Source organism: Eschrichtius robustus, chromosome 12, assembly GCF_028021215.1.
Source record: "Eschrichtius robustus isolate mEscRob2 chromosome 12, mEscRob2.pri, whole genome shotgun sequence".
In the NCBI taxonomy this organism is placed as follows: domain Eukaryota; kingdom Metazoa; phylum Chordata; class Mammalia; order Artiodactyla; family Eschrichtiidae; genus Eschrichtius; species Eschrichtius robustus.
In genome coordinates this window covers 18,073,189-18,086,703 of record NC_090835.1, presented here as the reverse complement: position 1 = coordinate 18,086,703, position 13,515 = coordinate 18,073,189, and the positions used below count along the sequence as shown (strand labels likewise).

Here is a 13,515-nt window from a genome sequence, read left to right as displayed (position 1 = left end):
CCTTACACTGTATATTACATCACCGTGGCTTGCTTATTATGTCACTGGAGGTTTGTACGTCTTAATCCCCTTTACCTATTTCGCCCACTCCTAGTCTCACTATTCTTATTAGCGAAAAAAAAAAAAAAAAAATGGAGCCAACCCAAAGTTCCATCAGTGGTAGGATGCATAAATAATAAATGCAATGAAAGTAAAACAGATCTCAGCCATATGTGGATAAATCTCACAAAAATGTTATGTGAAAGAAGCCAGACAGCAAACAACGCCTACTGTATGAATTACATATGCAATTCAAAAGCAGGCAACACTGAGGGTAGTGGTTACCTTGGAGAGTAAGGAGGGTGAAATAACCAGGGTAGGATTCCAGGATGTGGGAAATGTTCCATTTCTTGACCTAGGCAGTGTTCCCTTTATATTTACTACACTGAATTGTAAGCTTCTGATTTTAGCTCAAGAGGCCAATATTTTGCCAAACACAGAGATGCTATTTCAATTCGTCCCAAAACATGACTGACCTACAGGTTCAAAAGAGTTGTTTATGTCTTTAAATTATGTGTCAGCAAATGAACTATTTTCACATGGTGTCACATGACCTCCTTATCTTGTCACCTGAAGTATTTTCTCCAATTTCCTGTTTGCTATATCCCTTTTCCCCTAGAAACACACAGCATTCCAAATATTCGTTTACCTGTATTTCCTCCCAAAGGCAATAAACATACCTATTTCTTCCACAAGTGGTTTTGCAGTCCTGGATTTTCTTGGTGCCAGTAGAGCAGTTAACATGTTCAGCCCTTCAAAATGCTGGCCAGGAGTTTCTTTGGGCAATCGAATGGTAAAAATTCCTTAAAGATAAATTTGTTTTATGCTTAGCTAGATTTAAAAATTCAAAGACTTCACAAATACAGTTAAGAAACAGGTATCTTGGTAAACTGTAATTCTATTACATAGAGTTCCAAAATTACGCCCTTATTATATAGTTAGTGAAAAAGGCTCAAACAAGATTTTTCAGAACCACTGATTCAGCTGTCACCTCTATGAGAAATTAATCTGTTAAAGCCACAGAATGCTTAAATCCTACCCAACATCACCTTCACCTATTTATAATATTAAAGGTTCAAGTCAAAAACACAATGGCCTGAGAAGGCAATAGCTTAGGGTTAGCCGTAGCTACTCATAAGATTTATTTCTGGACTGGGGGGGAAAATCAGGATATTTAATCCAATGAAGAATAGCAGCAGTTTCAAATATACACAAAATCTTAAATAAGGCAATGACGGCTTGATAAAGTTCTTGATATCTCAAGAGATATATCCCTAAAGTCTGTCTAACGCAGACCCAAATTCCATCTGTGTACTCCTTTTCTTTCCTTGACTGGGTTTATCAGCTTCATCTAGGCTTGCCTATGAATGGATTACATTATTCACTACTCTTACATTTTAAAACAGTTTACCTCTTTCAGTGCACTTAACCCATATTCTAATGTATAAGCTACAACTAAACCCAAATATTTCCACATATACAACCTTCTTAAACCCCCATGTACTTTCAAGATTTAATAACTTTGCTTCCGTATGCAACTTACTGCAATTAAAAGCAGATTTACTACCTAGAAAGGCAGTTTCATTATACTTTATTACCACATTAGTTATATTGTGCTATGGGTTAGAACTTGGTCATTTAACTCTTTCATCCCATCTTTCCTCCCTTACCCTAGTTCACTGAGGTCAATAAATAGTCACTGAATAAATCACACAACAGTACACAAGTTTATTCTTACTCCAGATCCAGTGACAAAGGAAAATCCAGTGGTTTCTACAGAAGGAAAATAAATGGTTTCAAGACGAGTTGAAATGAAGGGCTTATCAATTAGGAGTAGAAAATTCAATCAGCCCTTAAATGCCCCCTATGGACAGTTTCTCTCTCACCTACATGTAATTAAATTTTAAGATTGAAAATTGCACAAAGAATATATATATGAATACATATATATAAATAAATATGAATATATATATATACTGAATCACTTTGCTGTACACCTGAAACTAACACAATATTGTAAATCAATTACACTTCAATAAAAAAATAAATTTTTCAGATTTTTAAAAAGAAAAAAAAAGAAAACTGTACAAGAAACATTCGACTCACAACTTACAAAAATCATCCACATCTTTTCTAATTGGTCACCTCCCACAATCTAACTTTAACTTTTAAACACTTACTAAATGGAGGGAGAAGTAGGAAATAAAACTTCTAGAAAGCAAAGCCAGAGTATATAACTAATTGAACTTTACTTTAAAGAATATTGTGAAGTACTTTAAAGGACTGAGGAAATTGTAATTGTTAAAAATCCATGAATAACAGGCATTGGACATTAAGAAACAATAAAAAGTGACAGGGGCAGATTGCACTTGCCATACACCTAAAGGTCCCCATAGTACATGAGATTATTATTTAACTACTCCAACAGGAAGAATCCAAAGAAAAAAAACTAACCAAAGTTCCAAAGGCAATACCTTTGTCTGCAGCATAGGATCCCTGCTCGCTTCCATTTTCTACAATTCTTCCAGGAAGGGTTAATCTGCAGATTTAATAAAAGGTCTCATGAAGTCCGTAAGTTACAAAGCATCATAAGGGACCATCCGTGACAGTAAACATCAACCACCGAAATCAACAATTTTAAAAGGATAATCCTAGCATTTAAATATTACAAACTAAATAACTTATATTTCTTCTCTAGCTAAGAAGAAAGAAATCTGAGATGACTCATCTTTCTGTTTGAATAGGCGCTCGTCACTGATAAAACACTTAAAAAGAAAAGCCACAATAAACATTAGCTATCATTACTGTTATAGTTTTTTTCCCTTCTGAGTGAGAGTTATTTATATATCTGGTGCCTGATACAGCATGGGTTCAATAAAACTATACTAATTAGCTTCCAAAAAAAAAAAAAGAATCAAGAAATGAGGAAGAATAAAGAACCAACAAAACCAACTGTTTATATTGGGCAAATTACTACTTTTAAGTAGCAAAAAAAAAAAAAAAAAAGAGGCAGAAAGCAAAAGTGTTTTTCTCATATCTCATTAATTCTATATGGGGATTTCCCCCTCTTTCCTACTAAAGGACATGAACTGATTTCCCTGTTTGCAGTTTCACCCTGGGTCAGTCAGTCTTCCACTGAGGCCCCAAAAGAATTCTTCTAAAACAGAAATTTGATTGTCACTTTTCTATTAAAAAAGCTTCTATGGCTGCCTTGATACTGACTAGATAATTTAAACTCACCAGTACTATATATGAGGCCAGCTCCATTCCACTCCAAACTTAAAATATGAACCTCCTTTCCTCCCACACTCCCCTCCTCCATGCTACCTATTCTAACATCATCACCATCATCATCATCATCAAACTTGGCAGACCCCAAAAGGTCCGGGGCTTTCCAACCTACCTACCTTTGATCCCAATGTTTTCTGAAGCTACAACACATTTTCCAAACAAAAATCTCTTCTAAACTCAGCCTAAAGATTCAGTTATGAATAAATTAGTTTGTTATCATGGATACAAACACTAACTTTACTCTCAGAATCTGAATTAAGTCCATTTGTGGACTTAAGTCCAAGTTGTGCCATTTACTAGCTCTGTAACTTTCTTGGTACAAGTTCATTAACTTCAAGGCTCATATTCGTCATTTATAAAAAGGGAAAAATAACAGAATCTATCCTAGGGTTACTGTGAGGAAGAAAGGATAATGCAAAAAGCTTAGTGGCTAGTACAGTAGGCAAGCATTCAGAAAATGTAAACTATTATTATCGTCTCCCTTTTCCTCAACTCTTTGTAACTATAGAGTTAAATTCGTAATGCATGATGGTGAAATCATATTTGCTCACAGATCTGCCTTCCCTGCTAGACTCTCAATTCCTCAAGGAGAGGGGTGAGGTTTTATCCATCTCTGATATACTGTAGCAAACTGTATTTCCAAAGATGGCCCATCTCACATCACTCCTCCCACCAGTGCAACCTATGTCCCCTCCCCTTAAAAGTGAGTGGGCTTCTGGAACTGTTTTAACCAATATAATATAGCAGAAGTGACACTGCGATTTCTGAGGTTAGGTTATAAAAGATGACATGGATTCTGCCTTGCTCCCTGGAGCATTTGCTCTTAAAACCTTCAGGTATCATGGAAGTGGTGCAACTCCCTGAAGGAATCACAAACTAGACCATGAAAACAGACCACACAGGGAGGTCCTGAGACCACACGAGAAGAGATTCCCTCCTCCACCCACCCTATCAGTCCCCAGTTGCTTCAGCCCTTCCTGTCCCAGGTCTAGCCACCAAGTGATTACAACTAAATTAAAGACCTCAAGCCAGAACAGCTCAGCCAAGCCCTTACCAAATTCCTAAGGCACAAAAACCAGGAGAGGGAGTTAAATGATTGTTGTTTTACACCATTAGGTTTGACTGATTATTTGGCAGCAGATAACTGCAACAGTAAGATGCTCTTAATAAATAATAATACCTACCATTTATTGAACACATAATTACCAGGCACAGTAATAAGGATCATGCATGTATTATCTCAATCCTAATCCTCACATCAACTCTGTAAGATCACCAAAATTAGTCCCATTTTACAGATTAGGAAACTGAGACTAAATAACTTGCCAAAAGTCACAGAACTTTAAGTGTGCTCAGACCCACAACTCCCGAGCCTCTGTTACCCGAGGAATGGATGAATTTGTATTAAAACTACTCTTTAAATTGCTTCACACATGTCCTCTTACTTTGTCTTCATCAAAACTCCCAAACTTAAGCAAGTGGCTTTTATTTTGAAATTTTTATTGTATTGTATTTATTTTACAATCCTATCTCATTTAATCTTTTCTCTGAGCCTCTGCGCTCTCATCTCTAACATGGCTAAATAACAGAACCTACTTTGTAGGACTGTCCTAAAATCAAGTGACATAATTTACATAAAGCACTAACCTGAAGTAAAAAGTCAATAAATGTTTGCTAACACCATCATCATCTTCTACCCATTCTTCATGTTCTGGCTTAAATGTCACCTCTTCAGAAAGGCTCTCCCTGGCCACTTTGTATAAACCCAGGCTCGTTTTTATTCTCTATCAGTGCACTTTATTTTCCTTCAGAGAAATTACCACAATTTGTAGTTATATGTTTACTTGTTTGTTTATTGTTTTTCTCTCCCCACAAGAATGAAAACTACATAAGACACCACCACATCTCCAATACCAAAAACAGAGTCTGAAATATACTATGAGCTCGATAAATCAAGCGAAAGAACGAAAGAGTGAAGAAGTAGGGAAATGCAATATATTCAAATAGGTGGATTAAGTTAAGGCCTAATAGATACCTGAGCAAAACTGGTTCAGGCCCAGTGAAGGAACCAGCTCGACTCAAGAGCAATGTCTGTGCTGGGAAAGTATTTAGTTGGGCAGGAAAGGTAGGCTGGAATGAGAAAGATGAGGAGAATGGATTTTCCCTCGGCGGAAAGGAGAGAACAAGGTATTGACAATGTTAAGTAAGAATAATCTGGCTGTGTCCTCTCTAAAATGGGGCTAATAATAATGCCTATCTCCATGGATCGCTGTCCAGGTAAAATGAGACAATGCACACAAGTCCTTAACCCGCCACTTACACGCACTGCTTGCCCGCCACACGAAAGGGGAGGAGAAGGGGTTAGCTGTTACCACTGCTGCTACGGTTCTTCAAGGAGAAAAATGCAAACAGACAAGTGCTGAAGGTCCCTCCCTGAGGCTTGGGGGACGACAATCACAACGAAAGGGCAAAACCAAACAGAGAAGCAGACAACGAGGAGGTAGGAGAACGAGACGACTTTGGCGTCGGTGGGGCCAAAGAAGGCGAAAATTTCAGGGAATAGGGAGCGGTCAGCCAAGAGGTCGGGGAACAGAACGTGGACTGAGAAAAGTCAAATGGACGGGTCAGCTGGGAAGTCAGCGCGCGCCGTCCCAGGGCAAGGACGACTAACGCAGAGCGAAAAGAAAACAGAAAAGGGGACAAGAACTAGGGCAACAAGACAGAAAATGGAAAGGCGATATGGTCCCAAACTCAACGTTTCACAGCGGCTCCGGAATCTCTTCCAGGCGGGGATGTAAGGTTTAAGAAAGGATGAGCTTCTGCAGCATCCAGAGCGCACGCCTGGAAGAGTTCGCTTCCTCAGCACGTGCTGCAGGAATCCCGGGAAAACGTAGTCGTGATGCTGAGAAGCGCTCTCTTGTTCTTTCATCCTCCCTCGATAAGCAGTTACTTAATGAGTGAATAAATGTATAAATGAATCCCCAAAACACGCTTTTCCCGGAGCCAGGCACCCGGAACTCGCCTGAGAAAGTACGGCTTGGCGTAGAACTTGAAGTCGACCCCCTCGAAGTAGACGTCGAACTCGGAGACCCGGGCGTAGGGCACGCGGATGGCGACAGTCAGGAAGTCGGGGTCCTGGCTAAGGTCGAACGCCGGGGTCAGCATCACCACGCCGGACTCTGGTGCCCAAGTCGGTCACCCTCGCAGCAATCGCAGTCCTGCCACTCAAACTCTCCAAGAAGTCCCCACGCTCCGGTACCCCTTCTGTTAGGCACGGCGCTTCCGGCTCGAGGCGGAAGTGCTCGTGCGTGAGAAAGGAAGTCCCGCCCCACGGCGATCTCCGTGGAGATGGGACGCTGTTAGTGGGGAGGTGGAGAAAGAACACAGTGAATGAGCCTTTGGGCGCAGAAATTGAACCCAGGGCATAACTTGGAAGAACCTGGGCTAGAGTCCGCCTTAGACCCACCAAGCCTCTTTGGAGGTTCTTAGAGATGATTTGAACATTGGCTTTGCAGGCAGAGAGACCCGCGTTTGAATCCCTTCTCTCCAATTCGCAGCTGTAAGACCTTGGGAAAGTTACAAAACCTCTCTGTACTTCAGATACCTCTTCTATAAAATGAGGCTAGAACATAGACTCGTAGAGATGATGTGAGTACAGCATGAAATTATGCATGTAAAGCTCTAACAACATACCTGGCAAGCTGTCAGTGTTCGGTGTGTTGGAGCCGTCACCGCAGTAGCCACAGAAGCATCGTTACTGTGGTTTTCCTTAGTTCTCACCTGCTTTGTCAACAATTCCCCTTTCTCCCTCTCCCTCTCCGTCTTTCTCTACCGATTTCTATCTCCTTCTCCCCCTACGCGTCCCTCTCCCTGTATCTTTTTCTGCCGCTTTCTCTCCTCTTCCTAGTTCCTATTTAAACAGAATTTTCTCGTTTAGAGAGCGCCCATCCCACTTAGCTCATTTAATCTACACCACGAACTCCGAAGAACACGACTCACAGAGATTAAGCAATATGTCTTATAATCATGCATTTTACAATTACCAAAACCCAGAACGTCTGACTCTTAAACACTGTTAGTGCCTGTAATTGACGAATTGCAATGCCTCTGTACTTTCCCCTCTTTCATTTTCTCACTTTTCTCCTTACACTTAATCGAGGTCCTCTTTTCTGTCTTTTTTCCTTCTCTTCCTTGTATTTCCCCTCTTTACTCTATGCTGGTCATACTCTCCCAATGCCTCTCTCACTAGTCTCCCTCCTCCCATGCATATTCCCTTGGCCTTCCTTCCCTCTCATTTTATTTCCTGTTATTCCACCAGTAACTAGAGTAGTCCAGGAAATGTTTTTATTTCCTGGGTTTAAATATCAGTGGAAGATGGGTGACAGTCATCTCTGGGAACCGTGGACCAGATAACCTCAAAAGGCTTTTCAACCTCCAATTTTTTATGAGTCTTGAAAATTAATTAAGACTCATTAAAGCATATTAACCGGAGTAAATAAAATAAAAAATTCAAAATAAAAGTCATTCAGCTTAAATCTAGGAGTTTTGATAAAGACAAAGAGGTTACGTGTAAAACAGTTTAAAGACCACTCTTTACACATTTATCCATTCCTTGGGTGGCAGAGGAATTAACTGAATTGACTGAATACTCACTGTGTGCCAGCACTGCACCGTATCCTTTATAATGATCTCATTTCCCCATTCTGACAGCTCCATGAACTAGGCTTTATATATCCCCATGGTTTGCACAGGATTACACAGCTAGTGAGTGGTGCCATGGAAATTGAAACCCAGGTGAGTCTGATTACTGAGCCCAAGCTCTAAAATACTATAGAGCTGCCTCCCTTTAATATTACCACATACCCAACTTTTTTCCCATTGGAAGCACAAGTCTCGCTGCTCTAGAACATATTGGGCCTTATAAATAATAGGCACTCAATAATGAAAATGAATTGATACAAACTTGGAAATAGTAAAGCTCTCAAAAGGTCCCTTGAGATAGACCTTTGGCTGGATCATTCCAAATTAGCCTCTCTAAAAAGAATCTTTACATTTACCATGGGACCTCATTCCTGGAGGTCACAAGCATTAATATTTTTAAATTATTAAAAGCTATGCATGAGGAAAGTCTGTTTGAAAGCACTTTACAAAGTAGAGCTATGCATCTCCTGGATGTTTTATACTTTGTTTGGCAACACACACACACACACACAAGATTGCAACACAGAAAGACTATATGGTACATTGCTGCTGTTATTTATTTATTTATATGAAATATATATTGCATTTGCTATATCATAAAATACTGATATATATATAACAGGGATTTGTTTACTTGGATTTCTAATTAGTGGTAAATTACACAAGTTAGAAGCTCATTCTCTTTTTTAAAAAACAGAATACCACAGATAAAGTTCCCTTGACCGCTGTCCAACTTCGGTCTTTTCTTCTGCTTCCCCAAGAGTAATCCCTCTAGCCACTCTTGCAGAGCTTTTTATATTTCCATGTACATATTTCTAGGTACCCTGTTACTTTATATCTGTATGTGCATGGGTACATTATCACACTATAAATGTAAATCTGCAACATTATTTTATTATTTTTCTTGGGTACTTTTTTAGGCATATCAATATCGATTCAAAGATCCCGTTGAGTTCCTGTTTCTAGATATAGACATTGCTTGAAAATAAACAAATCATTTCAACGTTTCATTTTAACTCTGCTTTAGAGGGAAAACAAACAAGAATGAAAATTTTCATCATTTTTGAGCATTTGAAGTTGCTGTATTTATTTATTTTTGTTTGTTTTTCCATTTTCTTAAGGCTTACTTTCGGATGGCCTTTCACTACTTTAAAAATAGTTTTTTCTGTGGCCAATTTATTGAGGACAAGCATATAACCTGCCATCTCCAATTATATTAAATTAGCCCCTCTTCTGGTCTAACAAACTTGATTGTGATTCACAAGGCTCAAGATTAAATGTCAAATTTTAAAAAATTTTTTCCATAAACAATTCCAGTTTCAACCCTATTACAAAGTGCTACTATTAGGAGTCTTTTAATGAAGTGCTCCTAGCTTCCAGAAGGTGGCAGGCATTTAGGCAAGTAAGACAATGTTATCTTAAAGAACGTACTTTTAACCTATGTTGGAAATAGCTTCCTGAATAAGCTGTTTATAACTCTAGTTCATTCTCTGAGCCATTTTGGGGAGATGGTGGGATCTTACATAGAACCTGCAAACTACACCTTAACCACTGTTATTATTTTATTTTTTAATTTTTTTAAAATATATTATTAATATTAATTTCACCTTTATATATATATATATTTTTTTAAGGAATTCCTTTATTTTTATTATTCATTTATTTATTCACTTATTTTTGGCTGCGTTGGGTCTTCGTTTCTGTGTGAGGGCTTTCTCTAGTTGCGGCAAGCGGGGGCCACTCTTCATCGCGGTGCGCGGGCCTCTCACTATCGCGGCCTCTCTTGTTGCGGAGCACAGGCTCCAGACGCGCAGGCTCAGTAATTGTGGCTCACGGGCCCAGTTGCTCCGCGGCATGTGGGATCCTCCCAGACCAGGGCTCGAACCCGTGTCCCCTGCATCGGCAGGCAGACTCCCAACCACTGCGCCACCAGGGAAGCCCCTGTTATTATTTTAGAATACATCTTTTCAGACTCAGTCTATTCATAAAATTCATAAAAAGTATCTTTCTATTCATAAAAAGTAGAGAACGATTTTAAACAAAAATGGTATCATACTCTTATTTTCACTTTTTCCACCTAACTTAGCATTATAACATTTCAATTTGACTACTTTTTTGTCAAGAATATTATAGCATAATTATACCCTTCTTATTTATCACTGTTAGCATTGTTAATTCTTAAGAAGTGAACAAGGTGATGATTTGTTTTGAGAGAGGAAAAAAATGAAACCAATAGTAAAATCATAAGCACAGATCACAAAACTAGAATAAAAATACAAAAGTTGGAATACAAACTAGATAGCACATTTTGAAGTTTGAAAAACAACTATCCTTTTATATACAATGGGACTAGATATCCTAAGTTTTGCAATTCTGAGTTATAAACTAACTCTAAGAGGGCTTGGATGAATTCATGGATAACTTACAGATAAATACTGGATTGTAAAAGAGGATTAAGGGATGGTCCCAACAGGATACAGACAGAGCAGACCATGAATCTAACACTGGTGATGTTTCCAAAGTTTTTTAAACCCCTTATAGTTAAGCACAACTACTTTTGATCCTTGCACCAATCCGTCAGCCCATTCAAATTACAGTTGTTAAAAGGGCACAGTGTTAGCAATAATATAGCACAGTCATGGGTATTTCTGGTAGGATTTAGCCTGATTCCAATTGTATACAAGCTCAGTAAAGTTCTGAAGAAAATCTAAAACAGTTACAGCTGATCCCAGGGTATTTTTGTTTTGTTTTGTTTCGGACATTTTTGTGCAGTGTGTAGCTAAGGGCTTAGCAACATATATTTCAAGATGCTAGTCCCATCCCATTAGATGAAATGCAGATCACAGGGGAATGCTAACCAAACTGCATTTTGAACTTCCTTCATTGTTGTTGTTTTTTTTTTTTGGTCGCCCTGTGCAGCATTGCGCGATCTTTGTTCCCCCACCAGGGATCGAACCCGCACCCTCTGAAGTGAGAGCCTGGAGTCCCAACCACTGGACCTCCCGGGAAGTCCCATGAACTTCCTTCATTGTTTAATGTTGTATATCTAAAAGACATCTACAGAAGGTACCGTTTTGATGCCCTGCCCAGATGTTCTTTATGGAACTAGGGAGCCCATCTGTCACTGGCTGCAAACATTGGGGATGACCTCTTCTCCAAAGACTTTCTCTAGTCCAGGGTTTCTCCACCTCAGGTATCTGGAGCCAGATAATTCTTTGCCGTGGGGGACCCACCTGTGCATTGTGAGATGTTTAACAGCATCCCTGGCCTCTTACTTCTCAATGCCAACACCAGCCCTGCTGTGGTGAGAACCACAAATACCTCCAGACTTTGCCAAACGTCTCTTAGGAGACAAAATTGTCCACAATTGAGAATGACTGCCCTAGATTGATGGGAGGCTCCTGGAAGTAATTACCACCACAACCGTGAGGACCGGTATGGGGTACAGAAGACTGCCTTAAACGGCAGATGACTCCGGTGTGGCTTATGCTCCAGAGTTCCTTAAGGGATAGGGCCAAGGGTAGAATTTCCCTGCCCACATCTTTGCTCAGCGCTTCCCCTTTCCCTGTCCTTCACTTCCTCCCTTGCAGGTCTCCCCTGATAACACCCCACAGTAAATCCCATGCATCCGAATCTTTGCCTCAGGTTCTGATTCTAGGGAATAGGTTGAAGGTACCTGACCTATGTGCACATCTTGAGGAACCCCTTAACACTCCTTACAGTCCCTCAAAACTACTGGAGAAAAGTATCTACAATATCTATGGAGAATACATGACACAAGTTTTTACGTTACTTTTTTAAAAGCTCTTATAATCCTGTTATCCTTAACGTAACTAATCTTTTCCTTAATTCATAGTGAAAATGTTTTTAGTCCGTCACACACAAATAATTTCTACCCAGCTCTTTTGGCATCAAAGATTGTGGTGGGATTGTAAATCGGTACAACCACCTTAAAAATTTATTTGGCAGTATCTACTAAAGCTAAACATATGTATGCCCTAGCACCCTACAATACCTCTCTTTGATACATAACAGAAATGAGTGGTAATCGTCCATTAAGAGACATGTACAGGAATGCTCATAGATGCATTATTCATAACAGCCCAAACTGGATACAATGCAAATGCCCATCAAGAGTAGAATAGACAAATTGTGGTATATTCACTCAATATTGCTAAACGGAAGTAAGAAAGAATGGACTAAAGCTATACACAACATGCATGAATCGCATAGGCAAGTTAAGTCAAAAAGACCAGATCCAAAAGACGATGTGGTATATATACAATGGAATATGACTGAGCCATAAAAAAGAATGAAATAATGCCATTTGCAGCAACATGAATGGACCTAGAGATTATCATACTAAGTGAAGCAAGTCGGACAAAGACACATACACGACATCACTTATACGGGGAATCTAAAAAACTGATACAAATGAACTTACTGACAAAACAGAAATAGACTCACATAGAAAACAAACTTAGGGTTAACAAAGAGGAAAGTGGGGGGGATAAATTAGGAGTTTGGAATTAACAGATACACACTATTATGTATAAAACAGATAAAAAACAAGGACCTACTGTATAGCACAGGGAACTATATTCAGTATCTTGCAATAACCTATAATAGAAAAGAATCTGAAAAAAGCGTACATATGTCTATATGTTCAAATATATGTATATATTTGAATCACTTTGCTATACACCTGAAACTAACACAACATTGTAAATCAACAATACTTCAATTTTTTTAAAATAGTGAAAAAAAATTTTTAAATCCAAAAAACAGATACCCTCTGCCTTTCTAAGTAAAAAAATCGCTCAGATAAGAGAGTTATTAAAGAACATTTATATGTCAGGAAAAAAAAGACCAGATTCAAAAGAGTTCATACTAGACATTTCCATTTACATGAAGTTCAGAAACAGGCAAAACAATCTATGGTTATAGATGTGAGAATAATGATTACTTTTGTGGGGATGGTTATTGACTGGGAAGAGGCATGAGGAAGCCTGCTGGGTGAGAAATATTTACTCTATATCTTGATTTGGGTGGGAATTATGTGGATATATACTACATAATATTCATAGAGCCACACACATATTTAAGATTGGGCACCTTACTGTATGTAATTAATCAATATATAACAAAAGAAATTCTGTGCATGACTAGAAAACAATAAGAAGAGCTGACTCACCCCTGGATGCTGGGAGTATAGGCTGCTGATGGCTCACAGCCGTGTCCCTCACAGGGCATTGCCCTTGACCGCAGAAAACTGCCTTGTCCAAAGTTACCCACCTCCAAAAGGCTAATGCAGGATACAAAGGTCAGGCTCGCTGCCTCAGATGGGACAACTCTGAAAGCCATCCCGGCTCCAAAGCTCCCTGCAGGATTGGCAGAGGCCTTGGTTGCAATGGCACTGTGGGCCTCTGTCCAGTGTCACTTTCTCTTTACAGGTATATCTCCCAAGGCATCCCTCCTAAAACC

The 13,515-nt window shown here is 39.2% G+C and overlaps 1 protein-coding gene across 1 annotated transcript in view; it reads right to left on the bottom strand.

Moving 5' to 3' along the window:
* SHQ1 (SHQ1, H/ACA ribonucleoprotein assembly factor) overlaps positions 1–6,608 on the bottom strand; it is an 88,772-nt gene extending 82,164 nt beyond the window's left edge. The window contains 3 exon segments of the mRNA XM_068557637.1: positions 720–842; positions 2,514–2,578; positions 6,353–6,608. Of these exon segments, the coding sequence (XP_068413738.1) occupies positions 720–842; positions 2,514–2,578; positions 6,353–6,495 (331 nt within the window). The 5' untranslated portion in view covers positions 6,496–6,608.
* Between the last annotated feature and the right edge of the window lie 6,907 nt (positions 6,609–13,515).